This window comes from Stigmatopora nigra, chromosome 1 (genome assembly GCF_051989575.1).
Source record: "Stigmatopora nigra isolate UIUO_SnigA chromosome 1, RoL_Snig_1.1, whole genome shotgun sequence".
Lineage (NCBI taxonomy): Eukaryota > Metazoa > Chordata > Actinopteri > Syngnathiformes > Syngnathidae > Stigmatopora > Stigmatopora nigra.
The window spans coordinates 3,747,267-3,772,031 of NC_135508.1; the positions used below are offsets into that span (position 1 = coordinate 3,747,267).

A 24,765-nucleotide genomic window follows, 5' to 3' on the forward strand; every position below is an offset into this window, starting at 1 on the left:
AAAATTGCTCAAATTGATCATATAAGAATATACATACATAAGAGTAGCGTATTTTCACGACTATAAGGCGCACCCTTAATGAATTACATTTTTTCCATATATAAGGCGCACTGTATTATAAGGGGCACTGTATTATAAGGTGCACTGTATTATAAGGCGCACTGTATTATAAGGCGCACTGTCAATTTTGGAGAAAATGTAAGACTTTTAAGTGCACCTTATAGTCGTGAAAATACGGTAATTGCTATTGACTTCCAAGTATGAAGCACTCACTACTTTACAGTCACCTCTAGAGCCAGCCAATGTTGATGTTTTGGATTTTTTGGTATAAAATCTTGCAGTGAGGGAGGAGCTATATGATGGAAGATTTTGTAAACTAAGATGGCATCTGGATATTTAACAGTATTGTTTCAGTTCAGGCGTTTGTGTTTTTTTAATATCCGACAGTGGTGGTCTTTCGTTTTTGGTCTTCTGTTTTTTTCATATATAAGGCGCACTGGATTATAAGGCGCACTGTCTATTTTGGAGAAAATTTAAGACTTAAGTGCGCCTTATAGTCGTGAAAATACGGTAATTGCTATTGACTTCCAGGTATGAATCACTCACTACTTTACAGTCACCTCTAGAGCCAGCCATTGCTGATGTTTTGGCTTTTTTGTATCAAATCTTGCAGTGGGGGAGGAGCTATATGATGGAAGATGTTGTAAACTAAGATGGCATCTGCATATTTAACAGTATTGTTTCAGTTCAGGCGTTTGTGTTTTTTTAATATCCGACAGTGGTGGTTTTTCGTTTTTTGGTTTTCTGTTTTTTCCATATATAAGGCGCACTGTATTATAAGGCGTACTGTCTATTTTGGAGAAAATGTAACACTTAAGTGCGCCTTATAGTCGTGAAAATACGGTAACTTGTGCTCCATTTCAAGGGGCGTCAAAACAACTGGAGTCGTTCGGTGGGGATGCGAACACAGGTGCCATCTGTCGCCATGTCACGGCACATGATTTTACATCTTTTACTCTGATGACATCAGGGAGAAGAACTCCATCCGTCAGTAACTGCAGATCCAATCAACGGGGTCCCTCAAGTATTCGGGTTGTACGCTCGACAACCCGAGCGGAAAAAAGTAAAAACTTCTCAGGGTTGACGTGACTAAATGGTGGATGTGTCATTAAAAAAAGAGGAAACAAAATGGGAAGCTGAACGGTCCAATTTTGTAGGCCTATTGAGGCGCTTTATTTTGTTAACAAGTAAACAAGTGCCTTAGAGATCATTGTCAGTGAGGGTTTTTTTCGCCTCATTAAAGAAAAGTCTACTTGTAAAAGGTACTCTGACGGGAAATGGAAAGCCACTATGCCAAAATAATTCTCTCGAAAAACAGATAAAACTGATTGGGTAGATTGATCATTGACTTTTTAATCGAGTACTAGATGGATTTCGTCAAAATGGACATGGTCATCCATGATAATGTAGATAATGTTTGAAGTACTGTGTTTTCACGACTATAAGGCGCACTTAAAAGTCTTAAATTTTCTCCAAAATAGACAGTGCGCCTTATAATCCAGTGCACCTTATATATGGAAAAAAACAGAAAACCAAAAATGAAAAAAACACCACTGTCGGATATTAAAAAAACACAAAACACGCCTGAACTGAAACAATACTGTTTAATACGCAGATGCCATCTTAGTTTACAAAATCTTCCATCATATAGCTCCTCCCCACTGCAAGATTTTATACCAAAAAATCCAAAACATCAACAATGGCTGGCTCTAGAGGTGACTGTGTAGCTTCATACCAGGAAGTCAATAGCAATTACCGTATTTTCACTACTATAAAGCGCACTTAAAAGTCTTAAATTTTCTCCAAAATAGACAGTGCGCCTTATAATCCAATGCGCCGTATATATGGAAAAAACAGAAAACCACAAACGAAAAACCACCACTGTCGGATATTAAAAAAACAAAAACGCCTGAACTGAAACAATACTGTTAAATATGCAGATGCCATCTTAGTTTACAAAAACTTCCATCATATAGCTCCTCCCCCACTGCAAGATTTTATACAAAAAAATCCAGAACATCAACAATGGCTGGCTCTAGAGGTGACTGTAAAGTGCTGAGTGCTTCATACCAGGAAGTCAATAGCATTTACTATATTTTCTTGACTATAAGGCACACTTAAAAGTATTAAATTTACTCCAAAATAGACAGTGCGCCTTATATATGGAAAAAATGTTATTCATTGAGGGTGCGCCTTATAATGAGGTGCGCCTTATAGTCGAGAATATACGGTACTAGTGTCCTAATGATACTATTTTTTGGAGTATTGGACATCATCGGATTTGTATAAAAAATTGGGCTAAAATTCATCGTTGCAACAGAAAAAGATCATGTTGTACTTTTATTTTGAAAAAAACATTTCTTGACTTCGGTGGAAACAAAGTAATTTGTCCTTCACCTGTCATATTATCATAACAGTAGTTTTTCACCTTATTTCATAATATTTTTAGATCATTTCAAATTGTGTATGCCATAAAACAACTTTCGTACGGAGAAAAAAATGTTTTAGAAAAAGTACCAAATTTTGCTGTTTAATAAACCCCCCATTTGATATACCCGGGTATATTAAATGGCAAAATACGGCAACAACAACACTGTAACACTAACTGTTACTCTAACACTAACAAAAACACTAACACTACTGTATTTTGCTGTTTAATATACCCCCTCCCCATTTAATATACTTGTATATTAAACGGCAGGGGTATATTAAATGGCACACAAACGGGAACGTCAGTGTTTTGCAGACAGAACGACTTACTGCTGAATAAAGTCTGACTTGGAATTTTAATGAACTTAAGTATCTATAATTATGCCCCCATCAACACCATATAAATCTTGCCAAAAAAGCTGAGTTATTGTTTAATATACCGGCTATATTTAACGACAGGGGTATATTAAATGGCGTACAAACGGGATGCTCAAAAAAGCAAAGATCATCTAATATACCCGGGGTATAGTAAATGGCAAAATAAGGTATGCTTTTTTGGTAAAACCGATTTTGTCTTCCCAATTTGCTGCCATTTTTCCGAATAAACTTAAAAAAAATAATAAGCAGTAGCGGTAGCAAGGCCAAAGCCCAATTCTGCTCTTCACCTGTGTATTTATTTCTCTTTATAATCTATACTTCTTTTTCATTGACTTTTTCATTTCTCTCTTTACAAGCTACCCCCACCAGCAGCCATTTTTATTTCAATTTCATAGTGTTTCTAGCACAATTCTAATAAAATAGTCAGATTGCGAATATAAAACTAACAGAGAAACAATCAGAAAGTCCCAAAGAGATTTAAATAATCCAATTATCGGGTGAGTGACATCATCAACCATGTTTTTCCAAACGCAAATTGTCAATCACTGTGTAGAAACATTTATATTGAAAATATAACGAGCGCTAAAACAAGTGTTTTTCGCTGACTGACGGACTGCAAGTGTGTTGATATATACACACACATATACACACACATACATATACACACACATGTGTTGCTGCCCACACTGGATGTTAGCGCCCCCACGTTGCGCGTGAGTCATCCACGGCGGGAAACAGCGGCAGCGTCATTAGCATGCGGCTCTCATCCTCCCACCTTGATTCTCCGATCACATTTTAACTGCCACGGCGCTTCGAGTAAATCATTTTTGTCCCTGTGCAGTGACAATCAGAACGAGAAATATGAAGTAGAATATACACACACACAGACACACATCTGCTGCACATAGGAAACTGCCTATGAAGGAATGAGTTCCTTTTTATATGTAATACAGTGGTTCCTTGACATAAGAGCACCCCGATATATGAGCGACTTGAGATAAGAGTAAAATTTCGAGCAAATATTTATCTTGAGATACGAATAAAATTTTGAGCAAATATTTATCTTGAGATACGAGTACAATTTTGAGCAAATATTTTTCTGGAGATAAGAGACTAATTCTGGGCAAATGTTTATTTTGAGATACGAGCAAAATTTTGAGCAAATATTTATCTTGAGATACGAGTCAAATTCTGAGCAAATATTTATCTTGAGATACGGGTAAATTTTTGAGTAAATATTTATCTTGAGATAAGATTAAAATTTTGAGCAAATATTTATCTTGAGATACGAGTGACATTTTGAGAAAATATTTATCTCGAGTTACGAGTAAAATTTTGAGCAAATATTTATCTTGACATACGAGTAAAAGTTTGAGCAAATATTTATCTTGATATACGAGACAAATTTTGAGCAAACATCTTGAGATACGAGTAAATTTTTAAGCAAATATTTATCTTGAGATACAAAACAAATTTTGATCAAATATTTATCTTGAGATACGAGTGAAATTTCAAGCAAACAGTTATCTAGAGATACGAGTAAAATTTCGAGCAAACATTTATCTTGAGATACGAGTAAAATTTTGAGCAAATATTTATCTTGAGATACGAGTAGAACGGTTACATTAGTTTTTTATTATCATAATATTTTGATTGTTTTGGATGTGTGAGTCTTGACAATTTACTTTTAAATGCTCTTTGACAAGGCTCTATCATAACAGCCTATCAATAGTGAAAGTCAAAGTGGAGGCGGGGCAAAGAGAGCCAACCCGGGAGAAGAAAAAGTATCAATAATAAAAATATCACCAGTGATTATCTAATTTATTTGCTTCAGTAACTTGTTTGGACAAAAAAAAGCGAGTTTATTTTTTATGTGAAGACCTGCATTTGTCAAGTCACTATGCGGTAACCAATGCAAGTTATTAGCTAAGCCTCAATGGTAAATTCATTCATTCATTTTCTGAACCACTTGAACCCCCATTAGGGTCGCGGGTGGTGCTGGAGCCTATCTCAGCTAACTTCAGGCCAGACAGCTACATTGAAAAGTATATCTGTCACCATTATACTTCATTTTTGGGACTCGAACCTGCGTACATCTTAGAAATAGGGCCAAACTGTATATTTTGGTCTTCTAACAGCGTCCAATCATACGGCTCGCCATCTTAGCATACTTCAAAGTACTCTAGCTCATTCAGAACTCTTTTAAACAGCGTCAGTTGCAAGGTTGCATGCTTAGCTTTTGACTCAGAGTCAAATTGCCTCTGATTTTTTGACCTCATTTTACCATTTTTTTATTGAAAATACACATCTGCAGAGGCAGTCCTACTTTGACAGAGTTTTTCCCAATTTAGGACAAACGAAGAGTTCCTGGAGCTTTGTTGCCAGTCTTTTTCCATTCATTAAATCGGCCCGAGGCGTTTTTAGTTCCGCCTCCGGCAAGGCAGCGGTCCTTCTTCTACTCCCCACTGTCCTCTTCATCATCGTCTGTTCTCCATCTTTGTTTGATCGTGAGCCAAGATGTTACTTAATTTCTGACAAGATCTCAATGCTTTTCATGACGAATAATGGGTTTTATCAGAAGGTTTGGTGGACAATTGCTACGGGATATTTTAAAGGGATGATTTAATCAATTGGGCTGAGGCTACAAAGGCAAAAAATGTCATTGTGTTCGTTTTTTTAAAGGATTCAGTGTGTGGTTGAAGATATACAGTGGAGGAAATAAACATTTGAGGCTAGCATGTTGGCTATACAGTTTTGAGGTCATTAATAAGGGGGAGAATTTAGCTGAGGTGGATAAGTATGTAAGAGAGAATCTTGAAATGTGGATAGTGGTTGTTGTGAGGTAGCCAATTGAATTGAAAATGAGTATTTGAGGTTAGCAAGTTGGCTATACTGTTTTGAGATCATTGGTAAGGGGAAGAATTTAGCTGAGGTGGACAAGTATGTAAGAGAGAATCTTGAAATGCGGATAGTGGTTGTTGTGAGGCGGCTAATTGAATGGAATTGAATGCTTTTATTGTCATTATATGAGAGAGGAGGAGAGTGATGTACTAAAATGAGAATCAAGTCATCTATGGCGGTATTTTCAAAGTAAAATAACAGATAAGGAAATGCTTTTACTTTTTGGGGGATTTTGTAACTTGGATCTTTTCTCGGGTCACTCATTTGCATAAAGAAAATTTGCAACCTGAACATTTTGTATTTAGAGGCTTTTGTAAGTAGAGGTATGCAAAAAAAAAAACAGGTAAGCTAAGGTATTTTTCCACATTGAAAACTATTATATTGTATAACTATTTGTGACAGGTATGTTTAAGAAAATCAAAATCAAGTGATGGGGGAATATGCCATGATTGTTGTAGTCAAATCCCAAAAATAGATAGAAAAAATATATATATATACTATATTATTTAGCTGATATGAAGTGGTCCGTATCATGATACTGTATTTTCACGACTATAAGGCGCACCCTCAATGAATGACATTTTTTCCATATATAAGATGGACTGTATTATAAGGTGCACTGTATTATAAGGCGCACTTTCTATTTTGGAGAAAATTTAAGACTTTTAAGTGTGCTTTATAGTCGTGAAAATACGGTAATTGCTATTGATTTCCAGGTATGAAGCACTCACTACTTTACAGTCACCTCTAGAGCCAGCCATTGTTGATGTTTTGGATTTTTTGGTATAAAATCTTGCAGTGGGGGAGGGGCTATATGATGGAAGATGTTGTAAATCAAGGTGGCATCTGCATATTTAACAGTATTGTTTCAGTTCAGGCGTTTGTATTTTTTTAATATCCGACAGTGGTGGTTTTTCGTTTTTGGTTTTCTGTTTTTTTCCATATATAAGGCGCACTGGATTATAAGGCGCAGTATCTATTTTGGATAAAATGTAAGACTGTTAAGTGCGCCTTATAGTCGTGAAAATACGGAAAATATTTTTCCCATATTGCCCACCAAATTAGCCACATGCTTGTTAACAAAATGACAAATTAATTGAATCCATAAATCAGAAAATGCGTAAAATCTACACGATAAATTCTTAAAAACAGTCTGTGGAGTCAAAAACTGTATGCCAACATAACATTAACCATCAATGATTGGTTGCGTATGGCAATGTGTGGTTATCTGCCACTCTTGAGTTTTTACACATGGGCATGGAGTCAAAAAAATCTACTAATACACAAGTTCACTCCCACAACTAAAAAAAAGGAAGTTCTCGACTAAGGCGTGAGCATTTCTTCAAAGACAGCTTGATAATAATCCAGTGGGAGTCACACTTCAAAAGGTCACACTTTTTCCCTTTTCTCAATCTGCATGTATTTGTCTCTCACACTTGCGTACTCATCACACAGATTAATTAAAAGCCGCAATCGATGTGACTTCCGCACGTATTAACACCCTGCCAACAACGCCAAAATGTCGTCACGGTGTTCAGACAAAAAAAAAAAAAAAAGTAGAACTATTTTGCACACGTCACGCTTCTCCTGACGTCCTTCAAAAAGGAAGACCAAAAAAATTGTGAATACCAAAAAGAAAAGGCTATTCACATCAGTACACAGTAAAAAAAGGGACATTTTTAATTGATTATCTGTTAGATGTGAAAGCAATAATTGAAAAACAGACATTGAGGGTTTTTTTTCAATTAAAATGGCTTAGGAATGGGCTTTTAATTCATTTTTTTAGTAAGGCAGAGCAGTAGACTAGTTTTCCTTTTGAGGGTTATTTGGACTATGAAGCTTATAAATCCATATTTTAGTGGTTTATAAGCATTTTTTTTTACCATTAGTCGCACCTGAATTGAAGTCGTACTCGCAAAAAAATGCAGAAAAAATATATTGGTTGAACTGAAGTATACATTTTTTACAAGACTATAAAGTAAATAGTAAAATAGGAAATACCAAGACAAAAGAAGTACCTGATAATCTAACATATTAATATTTTTTGAGGGATAACTACAGCCTAATAAAACATTATAACAAGCTGTTGGTGGTCCAAGAGAAAAAACTAAGGATACATTAGTTGTACTTGAATTTAAAAGGTGCAGTTACCTAGCAAAACTATAAAAATGTGAGACTTATTAGTCCAGAAAATATGGTAGTTAGCGGACATTAGCTGCCCCCGCGTATAAGCCACACCCTTAAAATTGCCTTAAAATCTTTGAATTTTACAATTTCTCTCGTATAAGCCCTCTGATTCACAATTTTCTTCTCCATATTCGTGGTTTTAATAGGGGTAAAATCATATTTTTTGATTGGCAAATACTGGCATATGCAATTATAATAATAATCGGACATAGACTTTGTCATCATCAACAACAAAAGCCTAATTGTCATCATACCCAGAAACTGCATATAACGAAATTGGTAGTGCTTCTCCATAAGGTGCGTTTTTTCGGCAAAATACCCAAATAAGTGATAATTTCGGACTCGTAATTTGGCATTCTGCCATTATGAATACATACCTTCAGTCAGCCAGTAGGAGGCTGTTGGGTTTATTCTGTATTACTATTATAAATATAGTTGTATTAAGTCATTTCTTTGTTAAATCATTCTCTTATTATTCTCAAAGTGTTGCAAGGTCATGAACTGCCGCCTAATCCACTCTCACATGGACTTCTCCAAGGATTGTTGCTACATCCACATACCCAGTATCGGGCTGAGAGGGTTGTTGATCGGGCAAGGACTGGATATCTGCCATTTCCAGCAACGGAGCCCATAACAAAGATATTGTTTCTGCCACGTCCATAACACTCGTGACGCACTTCGGGTTTTTCTTTATGTAATTATTATATGATTCTTAGGTCAAGGAAGGCATAATTGTTCTAATCTAAATGTTGTTTAGGTCTAGTCTCCTGTTTTTGTTATTGGTAAAATACTTTGATTGTTATTGTAGTCCCAGATGTTGTTTTTACTCATACGTGATGGAATGATCAACAACTCTGTAAATTGTTTTGATTCATGGCAATAAGAGTCGTACGAGAACGTCTATTCGGGGAGACGTTCGGAAGTTGTAAGAGGAACTTGCTGAAACTCTCCCCTTCGGAGGTTTTACCTGTTGTTATCCATTTCTATTTAATTAAATGTCAATAATTGAATAAGATGTCTGCCTGCAGTTATTGATAATTACGGACTAAGATAATTATTAATGAACCTAACAGAGGCAGATCACCACACAACATCTTTTCATATTACCTCACCCCGAAGTTATTACACAGAAGGGATTGTGTGTTGTGCTACCGAAAGTTTAGAGTCCTGATGGATATGGGTAAAAAAATTGTATATATATGTTGTATATAACTTCCATTGTAATTGTATATATGCGAGAAAATACAGTAGTTGTCGCCTATATATGTTTTGTCTTAAATTTTGTGAAATTTGGGCAGTGACTTAAATAGAAATTACGAAATTTGAGCCGCGGACTCAGCGCTTTTTTGGGGAAAAAAATACAAATACTACATTAAAACAACATATTTTACAGGTTTTTTGTTATAACATGAATTTCACTCTCTCTACCCGTATTATATATGGTGTACTGTATACAGGGGGGTAAAAAAAATAAATAAATAAAAATGAACTAAATTAAAAAAAATAATTAAAAAAAATTGAATTAAATTCAAATTAAGCATTTTTAAATCCCTACTTTGCGGAAATTCACTTATCGCGGGTGGTCCCGGACCCCATTAACCGCGATAAGCGAGGGAACACTGTATTATAAAAATTATGGTAGTTGTGGATGTATTTTTGTCTGTAGTTCTAAAGCTTGCCAATAGAGGGCATGCAAAATCCAAAATGAGAAAAAAAATGAATATTTTCGACAAATCATTGTCAATAAACCAATAACTTTCCTGTTAAAATGATGAGTGATAGTATAGTGATTCAAATATACAGTACATTACTACATACGCTTAATACTACAGACCCACACGTATCGCAAGGCCACTTTTGCACATGTCAAAAATGATTAAGTATCGTATTTTTTTATTCCGCCCAACGTAGTGAGAATACATTACTACGAGTCACAATTCATTGGTCGAGGAAATGTGTAGTGACAGCTGGAAGAAAAAGATTTGTGTTTGCAGACCGCATAAATAAAGAGTGAGATAAATAAATATAAAATGAAATAAGCTGCAGAGAGGTATGTCCAAGCTATCACGGCCATCTTTAATTAGACAAATGTTCTTCCATGCTATCTATTCCGGCAGTGTTTGCACATGTATCATCATTATTTGGCCACGATTTAAATGAAAAATACCATGCCAAGTTGTATAAAAGGAGTATAATATACTTTATATAGATAGATAGAGTCAATCTAGTGTTATTTGTCTCATAGGATTTTTTTTTGGGGTGGATTGAGAGTTTTTGTGCAATAGAATATGATTGCAAAGCAAGGTTTTTTTTTACCAAAGTACCGTATTTTCACGACTATAAGGCACACTTAAAAGTCGTAATTTTTTTCCAAAATAGACAGTGCGCCTTATAATCCAGTGCGCCCTATATATGGAAAAAACAGAAAAACAAAACCGAAAAACCACCACTGTCGGATATAAAAAAAAACACAAACGCCTGAACTGAAACAATACTGTTAAATATGCAGATGCCATCTTAGTTTACCAAATCTTCCATCATATAGCTCCTCCCCCACTGGAAGATTTTATACAAAAAAATTCAAAACATCAACAATGGCTGGCTCTAGAGGTGACTGTAAAGTAGTGAGTGCTTCATACCTGGAAGTCAATAGCAATTACTGTATTTTCACAACTATAAGGCGCACTTAAGTCTTCAATTTTCTCCAAAACAGGCAGTGCGTCTTATAATCCAGTGTGCCTTATATATGGAAAACAAACAGAAAACAAAAAACGAAAAACCACCACTGTCGAAAATTAAAAAAACACAAACGCCTGAACTGAAACAATACTGTTAAATATGCAGATGCCATCTTAGTTTACAAAATCTTCCATCATATAGCTCCTCCCCCACTGCAAGATTTTATACAAAAAAAATCCAAAACATCAACAATGTCTGGCTCTAGAGGTGACTGTGTAGTGAGTGCTTCACACCTGGAAGTCAATAGCAATTACCGTATTTTCACGACTACAAGGCGCACTTAAGTTTTAAATTTTCTCCAAAATAGACAGTGCGCCTTATAATACAGTGCGCCTTATAATTCAGTGGGCCTTATAATACAGTGCGCCTTATAATACAGTGCACCATATAATACAGTGCGCCTTATAATACAGTGCGCCTTACATATGGAAAAGATGTCATTCATTGAGGGTGCGCCTTATAATGCGGTGCGCCTTATAGTCATGAAAATACGGTACATTAAAAGTACACGTGATCTTACCGTGTTCTGGCAGTCGGCATTGATGAGCTGCAGCAACTGACTTTCGAAGACCTTGAGGGACGGCTGGAGGCAGATTGTCAGTCTGCTAAGGGTGAAAGGCATCATCTTCAGCAGCACAGGTTTCAAAAGCCAATCGCCTGTCGACGATAAAAACGTTTTCTCAAAAGTATGTTGACGTCATTTTTGTCTCATCTTTCCATTTCTTCCATTGCTTCAGAACGTTGCAGTTTCGCTTAAGGCGTTTTGCCCTCTTTTCACTGGATTCCAAATTATACGACTATCTTATTTAGCAGCCCAAAAACAATGTAAACGATATAAACTGAAAGTTTCATACGGAATAGAATATTTTATGCAAATGATGACTTGTTCACGGGTTCACGTCACGGATAAACTCTCCTGGTCTACAAACACCACAGCAGTGGTGGTAAGAAGGCCCAGAAATTACTCGATTTCCTCATGGTATCGTATTTTCACGACTATAAGGCGCACCGCATTATAAGGCGCACCCTCAATGAATGACATTTTTCCATATATAAGGCGCCTCTGTATTATAAGGTGCACTGTATTATAAGGCGCATTGTATTATAAGGCGCACTGTAGTATAAGGCGCACTGTAGTATAAGGCGCACTGTAGTATAAGGCGCACTGTAGTATAAGGCGCAGTGGATTATAAGGTGCACTGTCTATTTTGGAGAAAATTTAAGACTTTTAAGTGCGCCTTATCGTCGTGAAAATACGGTAATTGCTATTGACTTCCAGGTATGAAGCACTCACTTTTAGAGCCAGCCATTGTTGATGTTTTGGATTTTTTTCTATCAAATCTTTTTCAGTGGGGGAGGAGCTATATGATGGAAGATTTTGTAAACTAAGATCTGCATATTTAACAGTATTGTTTCAGTTCAGGCATTTGTGTTTTTTTAATATCCGACAGTGGTGGTTTTTGGTTTTCTGTTTTTTTCATATATAAGGCGCACTGTATTATAAGGTGCACTGTCTATTTTGGAGAAAATGTAAGACTTTTAAGTGCGCCTTATAGTTGTGAAACTACGGTAATTGCTATTGACTTCCTGGTATGAAGCACTCACTACACAGGCACCTCTAGAGCCAGCCATTGTTGATGTTTTGGAAGATTTTGTAAACTAAGATGGCATCTGCATATTTAACAGTATTTTTTCAGTTCAGGCATTTGTGTCTTTTTAATATCGGACAGTGGTGGTTTTTCGTTTTCAATTTTTTTCTCTATATAAGGCGCACTGGATTATAAGGCGCACTGTCTATTTTGGAGAAAATAGAAGACTTTTAAATGCGCTTTATAGTCGTGAAAATACGGTATGTCTGATTAGCGCCATGCTGTGAAACGTCTGCGACTACAAACAAAGAAATGAATGATATTTTTTTTGTTTTTAATTTGGCTAAAGAGAGCCTCAGAAAACACAACAGTTCAAGCTTGCGGTTTCAATCTCTTCGGGAGTCGTAAAATGTAACCGCGACACATTTGATTGCAGTGCTTTTCTCCAGAGAATATACTAGTGTGAATTTCACCGGCTGGAGCCTTTTAAAAAAAAAAGGCAGCTAGGGTCTCCGGTCGGTGCTCAGAGAACCAGAACATGACGAGGATTAGCCTGTTACCATACCTTGGACAAACTCCCAATGATTGCAACTGCGCACATGGACAGACTTCATTGCATTCCTTCTGAGTAACTGACTTCCTGAGCACTTTAGACATTTCAAGTTGTGATTGAAAAAAGTTCTCAAAGAAGCTGGAGGTATGAACTGTGAAAAGTACACAGCAATAGCCTTAAAGTCAATTTTTTTTTAGGGGGGGTAGGGTAAGGTGGGTGGGGTGGTCATATCGTCGTTGAAGGTATTCTCATGCTTTGGAAATTGGACTTCAAACTGGGAACAAGGTAGTTGAAATAACTTTGTTTGACTGATGGAATGTTTGAGATTGGGCCAGGGAGTTGTAGTTCTTTTGGACTTTTGGGTTTATAAAGCATAATAATAGGTAAAATATTCAACGGGGGAATAGGAGTACAGTGGTAGCTTTACTTATGAAATTAATTGGTAGTTGTTTTGATTTTTTGTAAGTAGATGTTGAATTTGCGTATAAATGTGAAATTACTTAATAAAAATTTAAATTATGAGGGTGAAATGACTTGGTAAAATCCAATTTATGAGGGTGAAATAATTTAGTAAAAACCAATTTATGAGGGTGGAATAATTTTGTAAAAATCCAATTTATGAGGGTGAAATAATTTTGTAAAAATCCAATTTATGAGGGTGGAATAATTTTGTAAAAATCCAATTTATGAGGGTGAAATAATTTAGTAAAAAACCAATTTATGAGGGTGGAATAATTTTGTAAAAATCCAATTTATGAGGGTGTAATAATTTTGTAAAAATCCAATTTATGAGGGTGAAATAATTTTGTAAAAATTCAATTTATGAGGGTGAAATGACTGAATAAAAATCCAAATTATGAAGGTGAAATTGCTCAGTAAAAATCCAAATTATGAAGGTGAAATAATTTTGTAAAAATCCAAGTTATGAGGGTGGAATAATTTAGTAAAATCCAATTTATGAGGGTGAAATAATTAAGTAAAATTCTAAATTATGAAGGTGAAATAATTAAGTAAAAACCAATTTATGAGGGTGAAATAATTTAGTAGAAATCCAATTTATGAGGGTGAAATAATTAAGTAAAATTCTAAATTATGAAGGTGAAATAATTTAGTAAAAATTCAATTTATGAGGGTGAAATGACTGAATAAAAATCCAAATTATGAAGGTGAAATTGCTCAGTAAAAATCCAAATTATGAAGGTGAAATAATTTTGCAAAAATGCAAATTATTAAGGTGAAATTACTGTGTTCATCCAAATAATGAAGGTGAAATAAAAATCCAAATTATGTTAAGTAAAAAAATATATATATATAACCTTCCCAGCATACAAATAAAACTATTAAACATTTTCAATCAAGTAATACTAAGAGACATACTACATTGAATTAGCACAATCCATTCTATAATACTATCCATTATATACCCTCTAAAAATGATGAACGGCACCCCAATTTTTGCGGAAATAGGTGCAAAAAAAGCAAAACAAATTTTAAAATTAACAAAATTGAACTGATATGACATGCTTAATGTATCATTACACCCCTCAGAAGTAGAAATGATGTGATAAATGTGCAGGTTGGCGACATATTGCGAAAACAATGTTATAAGCGAACAATGTTTACCTGTTGGAGAAGGGGCGAGACCAGGAATGTTCTCATTCTTTGACACGAGGACATTCTCTGGAAGGAGATGCATCATGGGAGCCAGAGCAGGATGTCCTTTTAGCGTGTATTCCAAATGTGCGTCATCAATTGTTTTCAGAAGATCACTGTCTGCAACCACAACAATTGGGGTACACTGTTATTTTTGTTCTGAGATTTTGACGATAAAAACAAACAGATTTGTTGAATAGAAACTTGTCACAAACAGTAGTTTAAAAAAGTAAGTCACAAGATCAAGCAACAACGAAAAAAAAGCATACTCTATAACATGGGTGTACAAATTATTCCACATAAATGGGTACTTGGACGTTTGGTCGCCCCCGGACGTTTGGTCGCCGGGACATTTGGTCACCGAACGTTTGACAACATGACATGAGAGTTTACTGTTGGAATCAGCTCTCAAAATTATATTCACCCGGCCGACCAGAGGTCCGGGCGACCAGAGGTCCGGGCGACCAGAGGTCCGGGCGACCAGAGGTCCGGGCGACCAGAGGTCCGGGCGACCAGAGGTCCGGGCGACCAGAGGTCCGGGCGACCAGAGGTCCGGGCGACCAGAGGTCCGGGCGACCAGAGGTCCGGGCGACCAGAGGTCCGGGCGACCAGAGGTCCGGGCGACCAGAGGTCCGGGCGACCAGAGGTCCGGGCGACCAGAGGTCCGGGCGACCAGAGGTCCGGGCGACCAGAGGTCCGGGCGACCAGAGGTCCGGGCGGCCAGAGGTCCGGGCGGCCAGAGGTCCGGGCGGCCAGAGGTCCGGTCACGGGTTTTTGATCAAACTGATCCAGCAGGGTCAATTAAATCGCCTTAATCGCAGGCAAACTCCACCCAGGGAGGACAATATGTATTTCAGCAACACGGTTATTTATTTATATATTTATTCATGAATTTATTTATTAACTTACTTATTACCTATCTATGTCTACAATGTCGTTTTCTGTGTCTGTATTCTCACCCTTTTGCTACTGTGACAATGAAATTTCCCTAAACACGAGATGAATATATCCAATCCAATCCAATATACTGAAATCTTAAAGTTCATTTCAACATTTGTTCAAATACTTTTGAAAAACATTGGAATAATATTTTTTTTAAATCATGCATTGAGAACAGATGTTATCGTCACGAATAACCAATAAGAACCAACAAAAATCCACTCAAAATTGGCCTTGACATGGACGCAAGAGATGGACAAAGACTTACTGAGTGGAATATCATGTACACATTAGTACTGAAGTAAGGTGTACATGGTATTCCACTTAACAGTTACAGTGGCTCCTAAAGCGACACACAAGGTTAGAATGATCCACCTCCATGTTGCGTTGGTGTAATATTTTCAGGTGCAAGGCTCCTTATGACTTGACAGCCAAGACATTCATATTTCAGCATTTCATTTGCCTGTCGGTTACCTTGCTTTAATATTCTCTCTCTCTCTTTCTCTCACCGAGAGTATCATTTTACAGGTCTTTACTGAAATGACAGCATTCAAATTTGAAAAAATGCGTCTTTCCCGAAAGACGAGAGCAGTCTGCACGTGATTTGGAGTTGAGTGATAAGCTCGATGTCGTTTTTTCGAGAACGTCATTCGTAACAGAACCAGTCATTGATGCGAAATGTAGCTCATATGCAGTGTGAGAAAATGGTGGTTTGCTCGGGTACTTCAATATTTTAACTTTGCGTAACAGTTCGGTAAAAGTGTAAAACAGCACCAAAATTGTGAAAATGTCAAACACTGAAATGGATTGGATCTTTCAATACAACAAAGCAAAGAATTGTTATATTCTTCGACATTTACTTAAATTTTAGCACTGCTCATTTTTATCTTGCGTTAAAGAAAGCATAGCCTCTACACCACATGTCTCAAAGTGGTGGATCGGGGGCCAAATCTGGCCCGCCGCATCATTTTGTGTGGCCCGGGAGAGTAAATCATGAGTGCCAACTTTCTGTTTTAGGATCAAATTAAAATGAAGAGTATAGATTTATATTAAATATCCTGATTTTCCCCCTTTTAAATCAATAATTGTTATTTTTTAATCATTTTTTTCTGTTTTTAGTTCAAAAATCATTTTGTAATATCTATTTTTTTAAATTAATCAAACATTGTTTTAGATCTATAAAAAATTGAATATTCAGGGCTTTTAATCCAGTTCTTTTAATGCATTTATAAAAAAAAAAAATTGCAATGTACCCAGATTGTCAAGGTGTCAGAATCTACAAAATCTTGAATTAAGTGCATAAAAAAGGCACACATGATTGAAATTTTGACGTCATTGGCTGTCCCGATGTCAGTAATTGTCAAAAATAGTCAGAAAATCATTCTGGTTGACTTTATTAACAGCCCAAAAGCCACAATGGCCAACCTGAAATATTTCAATGTTATCCACACCATCAGATTTGCCTGAATTTAATATATTTTTCATATATTTCTATATTTCTTCTTCTTAAACCTGGAATTAGCATAGCTTGCCTGAACCATAAAGCCATATTGTTTGGTATGTTCAAATTGTAAAGACATACCAAATACTACCGTATTTTTACGACTATAAGGCGCATCACATTATAAGGCTCACCCTCAATGAATGACATTTTTTTCATATATAAGGTGCACTTGTATTATAAGGCACACTGTATTATAAGGCGCACTGTATTATAAGGCGCATTGTATTATAAGGCGTACTGTCTATTGGAGAAAATGTAAGACTTTTAAGTGCGCCTTATAGTCGTGAAAATACGGTAATTGCTATTGACTTCCAGGTATGAAGAAGCACTCACTACTTTACAGTCACCTCTAGAGCCAGCCATTTTTTGATGTTTTGGATTTTTTGTATAAAATCTTGCAGTGGGGGAGGAGCTATATGATGGAAGATTTTGTAAACTAAGATGGCATCTGCATAATTAACAGTATTGTTTCAGTTCAGGCATTTGTGTTTTTTTTAATATCCGACAGTGGTGGTTTTTCGTTTTTGGTTTTCTGATTTTTTCCATATATTAGGCGCACTGTATTATAAGGTGCACTGTATTATAAGGCGCACTGTATTATGAGGCGCACTGTATTATGAGGCGCACTGTATTATAAGGCGCCCTGTCTATTTTGGAGAAAATTTAAGACTTTTAAGTGCGCCTTATAGTGGTGAAAATACGGTAATTGCTATTGACTTCCAGGTATGAAGCACTCACTACTTTAAAGTCACCTCTAGAGCCAGCCATTGTTGATGTTTTAGATTTTTTGGTATAAAATCTTGCAGTGGGGGAGGAGCTATATGATGGAATATTTTGTAAACTAAGATGGTATCTGCATATTTAACTGTATTGTTTCAGTTCAGGCGTTTGTGTTTTTTTTTAATATCCGACAATGTTGGTTTTTGGTTTTCTGTTTCTCCATATATAAGGCGCACTGGATTATAAGGCGCACTGTCTATTTTGGAGAAAATGTAAGACTTTTAAGTGCGCCTTATAGTCGTGAAAATACGGTACACAGACAAGAGTTGATGTCAATCACAAACACCCGAGTCTAGGCATCTCTGATTAAGCTACTTTCTCCCAGTCCCCCCCCCCCCCTCAAGACGGACAGACGACACAGATAATTCCTATCATGAATCTTTCACAAAGGACAGAAACAGCGACGAAAATACAACCCTCATCCAACGGAACATGACTTTCCTCAGTTCACGCCACATCCGTTTAAATTCCCCGATCAAAAGGTTTAACATCTTGACACGGTGTCACGCCGATAAAAGATAAAAGCCCTGGAAATGTAAAAAAAAAAGGTCATAAAAGGACTAAAACACAACGAATGTCTTGAAACAGAAGAGCAACATTTGACGAAACAACGAATCTCGCCCTTAATAATTGAAGTCATGTAAGAGTCCATTTGAAAGATGGCTTTCTAATATTCATGGGACATGATAGCCAAGACGATGGCGGCAAAGCATGCACGCTCACTGAGCGCATTGTTATTCATACGGCATTGCACTACAGTGTTTTGTAATTTATAGTTTGACTTTTAGCACATTGCCTTTTAACACAATGAGATTAAAGTCAAACCCCGACAGGATTGCGACTCAAATGCTTGACTTTTGGTAACATTTGTATTACAGTAGACTACAAAATGACCTTCCAATATGTAGACGTGCTCGTACTGAAACATCAATAGTTTTGCTTCATTCACATACCTGGCAACCTTGGCCAATTGGTCCACTTATTAATGATTGCAAATTCCCTTTTTAAGCAATAATAAACGGTATAAATGAAACGCAGAACATATTTAGGGTACATAAGGTGGACGTAAAAGTCTGAAATTTTGTCCAAAGTGGACGGGTTGCCAAATAAGTATGCAGTGAATTCAAGATTCTGTAGATCAAGGGTGTCAGACTTGGGTTGGTTCGCGGACCGCATTAACGTCAACTCAATTTCATGTGGGCCGGACTATTTTAGATATAATATTTAGATTTTTGTTATATAAATGGATTAAAAGAACTGGATTAAAATCCCTGAATATTCAGTTTTTCATAGATTTAAAAGAATGTTTATTTTAGCTTTTTTATATATTTTTAGATTTTACAAAATGATTTTTGAACTAAAAACACAGAAAAATGATTTAAAAATTACAATTATTGATTTAAAATTGGTAAATCAGGAAATGTAATATACATCTATACTCTTCATTTGAATTTGATCCTAAAACAGAAAGTCGGCACTCATGATTTACTTTACCGGGCCACAAAAAAGTGATTTGGCCAGATTTGGCCCAAGGGCCGCCACTTTGACACCTGTGGTATATATTGTTGGTTTATTTGTCCTTGCATTTGGTATTTCAAATCGTGTGCAATAAAACCATTTTTAAATGTTTTTACATTATTTTTTTTTTATATTTGACTAAGAAAATTGGAGGAAAAGTGTTATATTAGTTTTTATAGACTTTTGAAACTAATCAGAAAAAGCAAAGGGGGAAATATAATGATACATTCAATTACAGTCTAATGAAAATAAAAATATTGCCTCAGAAATCAATATTTGCAAGCCTCTTCTTTGTTTTGCAAAATAAAAATAAACGGTACAAAGTCATATAATACTCAAGTCCAATTTTCTAAAAAATTACAAATATTGAAATATTAAAAGGGGGAAAATCAGGAAATGTAATATACATCTATACTCTTAATTTAAATTTGATCCTAAAACAGAAAGTCGGCACTCATGATTTACTTTCCCGGGCCACACAAAATGATGCAGCGGGCCAGATTTGACCCCCGGGCCGCCACTTTGACATCAGTGCCGTAGATGTTGCTGTATGACGTTGACAGTTTGACTGTCTGGGTACATTGCTTGCTGACACGCTATATTTATATTGTGAAAATGCAGGTGTGAAAGGGTATTGTGCATATGCATATCATATTTTAAGCATAATATTAGCAGTCAACGATAACGTTTTCATCTGCGACTAGTGCCCGAGACAATCTGGATTAGAGCCGAAATGGGTAAAATGAGATCAGTTTTCCAAAATAGACTTTTAAAAAAATCCCACACTAAAGTACACAAATTGAAAAAAATGTATAAACTACGGGAAACATGTATAAATTGACAGGTATGCAAGAATCTTAAAAGGTTCATTAAAATAAATCATGGAAAGGTTCTTACAGTCATCAACGTCCTTCAAGAGAGGGTGAAGAAGAATTCTTGGTGAGCCCTGAAGTAGATTCAGCCTACAGATTGAAAGCAAAAAGAAACAATGATAACTTCATTCATTCATTTTCTGAACCGCTTATCCTCCTCAAAAAGGACACAGGGGGTGCTGGAGCCTATCCCAGCTGAGCGGGGGACACCCTCAATTGCTTGTCAGCCAATGCCAGGAGACAACGGACTATCAATCATAGCTAGGGGCAATTTTGAGTGTTCAATCAGCTAGCCTAGCATGCATGTTTTTAAAATGTGGGAAGAAACTGGAGTACCCGAAGAAAACCCAGCACAAGTCCGGGGAGAACATGCAAACACACCTGGGATCGAACCATTGACCCCAAAACTGTGACACTTTTTTGGCCCGGGGACCACATTGACTTAAAAAAATATGACAGATGGGCGGGGTTAGCACAAGATACGATACATATAAAAAAGTGCATCCGTTAACAGTACATATGAAACAGAAAGAGAAAAAAAGGACTAAAGTATTAACATACTCATCACTCATCATTAAAGTAAAAAGTATAAAGTACAAAGAAAAGTAAAAAGGAATGTGTTAAGTAATATTAAAATGTCATTTAAAAAAAGATGGAAGGGCTGTAAAATACGAAAAACAAATAAGAGTGGACTGAGCGACTGCCACTGGCTTCCGCTTGACGGCGCCATCTTGGGAAAAAAATAATAATAATAAAAATAATAATTAAAAATATATGTATATTTGGAGAATGTCGGCGGACCGGATTAAAAAGCCTAGCGGGCCGTATGTGGCCCGCGGGCCGTAGTTTGCCCACCCCTTGGCTAACCACTCATTTTCAGGGCTGCCACTATTTAATGACATTCCCCCAACTTTTCCTATTTTTTAAAAATTCAAGTAGCCACCCTGACATAACATTTTTGTCCTGCAAAGACCTGCGGACACAGACATAAAAACCGCCATTGCTAAAAATAACTAAATTGGGCTCATCACCGTCTCTCGCCATGAGGCTCTGTCTTGTTGGGAGAAAGATCCAAAAGTGCAAAGCCTTGCCCCATGGCCTGTTGCGAACCATCCGACCTCTTTGACAATGCCACAAGCTCCAGAACCAAAACGGTGCTGGGCATACGAAGGGATGTGTGGAAGTACAAGACCTGGGAAGAGAAGAAAAATGAGGTTATCAATCATAAAATGCCATTTGGTCAGAGTACAAAATGACCTCGTCATGTGTTGCTGAAGTTCATAGGCAAATAGTGCTTGGGTGAAAGAAGGACACGTTTGGGAAGGATTGGTCGGGGACAGACAAAAAAAGTGTATTCTTGGTTTTGAATTACCGTATTTTCACGACTATAAGGCACACTTAAAAGTCTTACATTTTCTCCAAAATAGACAGTGCGCCTTATAATCCAGTGCGCCTTATATATGGAAAAAACAGAAAACCAAAAAAAACGAAAAACCAACACTGTCGGATATTAAAAAAAACACAAACGCCTGAACTGAAACAATACTGTTAAATATGCAGATGCCATCTTAGTTTACAACATCTTCCATCATATAGCTCCTCCCCCACTGCAAGATTTGATACAAAAAAATCCAAAACATCAACAATGGCTGGCTCTAGAGGTGACTGTGTAGCGAGTGAGTGCTTCATACCTGGAAGTCAATAGCAATTACCCTATTTTCACGACTATAAGGCGCACTTAAGTCTTAAATTTTCTCCAAAATAGACAGTGTGTCTTATAATACAGTGCGCCTTATAATACATTGCACCATATAATACAGTGCGCCTTATATATGGAAAAAATGTCATTCATTGTGTAATAATGTGGTGCACCTTGTATAGTCATGAAAATACGGTAAATAAAAATAATACTGTATTTTCTCGTATATTTGTACCTTTAAAAATGAATCGAGAGTAAGGCTTATATGCGCATAAATTAGACTTGACATCACGAAACTGCAAGGTGACAAAGAGGAAATGCCATAACGCAAGATAATAGGGTCGTTTATTTCAAAATAAAGAAGAGATAAACAGATAAAATGATAAACAAAATTTATTTTGACATCTATCTAAAAATATATTTAAAAAAAAAACTAAGATCTATAAAAAAGTGAATATTCAGGGCTTTTAATCCATTTATAAAAAAAGATCTAAATATATCTAAAATAGTATAGATGTATATTACATTTTCTGATTTTCCCCCTTTTAAATTAATAATTCTATTTTTTTAATATTTTTGTTTGTTTTTTTGTTTTTAGTTCAAAAATCATTTTTTAAAATCTAAAAAAATATTTTAAAAATCTAAAATAAACATTGTTTTAGATTTATAAAAAAAACTGAACATTCAGGGTTTTTAATCCAGTTCTTTTATTCCATTTAAGAAAAAAATCTAAATATGATACCTAAAATTGTCCAAATTAACCCGAGTCTGACACCCTTGGTATAAATGTATATTAAATTTCCTGATTTCCCCCTTTTAAACCAATAATTTTAATTTTTTAATCCATTTTTTCTGTGTTCAGTTCAAAAATAATTTTGTAAAATCTAAAAATATATTTTAAAAAATCTAAAATAAACATTGTTTTAATAATAAAAAACGCAATAAAAAACGTAATAAAACGTAATATTCAGGGCTTTTAATCCATGTATAAAAATTAAAAAAAATAAGGTTAAATTTCATTTGGTCCTGAATCTAGGACGACGACATTTTTGACCTTTTTGGTGAAAAAAGGGTTTCTGTTTCAGGATCGTTGCGTTTATGATTATTTTTCCGCTCTTTAAATGAACCGTTATCACAATTTTGTGCTCATTTACATACAAAAAGACGTAAATATGAGTCCATCTATCATTATAAGTCAGCCATATTTTTCCATAGCAGATAAGACGGTAATAGCTTCATAACACAATTCCAACAATCTTCATTAACTTTTGTACAATGTTTCCAAATCTACTGTCATCACCGTTTTCCTAGCAAAAAAAATAGTCAAAAAAATGTAATAACAGTCCAAAAACTAACAGGTAATGCAGAAGTGGACTTTTCTTCCCGACAGATGTCCAAATGAAACGTTTTTTTTTTCTGTCTCTCCCTTTTTGATGGGATTCCAAATTGATTCTCATCCCATTTTCTGACAAAAAGAAAGAAAAGCGAAATGAGATTGCGAGATGGAAGGAAGTCCCTTGGAGCTCAATTTCTGTCAAAAAGACACAAAGGAAAAAACAAAGGGTCTCAAAAAGAAATCCAGATTTTTCCTGGGCAAAGACACCCTTAAATCCTTTATATCGGAGATTGTGTTATTGTATTTTGGAGAATCTGACTAAAATATGGAGGAAAATATACATATTTTTAAATAGGTCAAGGCGATTTTAAGAAATCAACTCCGAAAAGATGAAGTCAAGCTGAGTTGTGACATTTTTAATCTTTCAAACACGATGGAAATTAGCATTTTTGAGCAAATATTTCATAGATGTCTTTTATTTTGTTAATTTTTTTTGTGTTAAGCTTTTGGGGTTAAATAAAAAAATACCATAATTCCTGGCCAAATATCTATTTCTATATGTATATCTATATGTATATGTATATCTATATGTATATCTATATGTATATGTATATCTATATGTATATGTATATCTATATCTATATGTATATGTATATGTATATCTATATGTAAATGTATATGTATATCTATATCTATATGTATATCTATATCTATATGTATATCTATATCTATATGTATATCTATATATGTATATCTATATCTATATATGTATATCTATATCTATATATGTATATCTATATCTATATATGTATATCTATATCTATATATGTATATCTATATCTATATATGTATATCTATATCTATATGTATATCTATATCTATATGTATATCTATATCTATATCTATATCTATATCTATATCTATATCTATATCTATATCTATATCTATATCTATATCTATATCTATATCTATATCTATATCTATATTTTAAATAAAATATTTAGATTTTTTTTAATAAAAAGATTAAAAGAACTGGATTAAAAGCCCAGAATATTCCATGTTTGATTCGTCTAATACACTGTTTATTTGAGCTTTTTTTTTAAAATATATTTTTAGATTTTACAAAGGGGTTTTTGAACTAAAAACTGAAAAAAATGATTAAAAAATTACAATTATTGATTTAAAAGGGTGAAAATCAGGAAATGTAATATACATCTATACTCTTCATTTTAAGTTGATCCGAAAACAGAAAGTCAGCACTCATGATTTACTTTCCCGGGCCACACAAAATGATGCGGCAGGCCAGATTTGGCCCCCGGACCGCCACTTTGACACCTGTGGGTTAGGGTATCACGCAAACCGATTGACAACAAAGACTATTATTTAGTCTACGATGACTGGTCTTGACAGAAAGCAGCCTGGAGCAAGCTTGGCTCATTCAGGCATTGAATCCTCACTTGGAGGGCAATGTTACTGCAGTGACGAAAAGTAGCGGGACCCCCGAGATGGGCCGTTTACACGTTTTCATAGATATTCTTAAGTCATGCATGAATGTATGCATTTGGCGGTGCTGACAGGGAATAAAGCAAGTGTAGCCTACGTAAACACATCATTCATAAATAATGTA

At 35.5% G+C, this 24,765-nt stretch overlaps 1 protein-coding gene across 2 annotated transcripts in view; it reads right to left on the minus strand.

Annotated features, from left to right (window-relative positions):
- Window positions 1–24,765, minus strand: part of nphp4 (nephronophthisis 4) — a 145,376-nt gene that overhangs the window by 108,910 nt on the left and 11,701 nt on the right. Inside the window, exons 3-6 of one of the 2 annotated variants that reach the window (XM_077721610.1) lie at window positions 21,135–21,295; window positions 20,129–20,193; window positions 14,461–14,610; window positions 11,216–11,352 (exon numbers count right to left, since the gene is read on the minus strand). In XM_077721610.1, the coding sequence (XP_077577736.1) occupies window positions 11,216–11,352; window positions 14,461–14,610; window positions 20,129–20,193; window positions 21,135–21,295 (513 nt within the window). Of the gene's footprint in view, window positions 1–11,215; window positions 11,353–14,460; window positions 14,611–20,128; window positions 20,194–21,134; window positions 21,296–24,765 lie in introns of those variants that run through there. The other variant, XR_013326965.1, reaches the window with a different exon arrangement.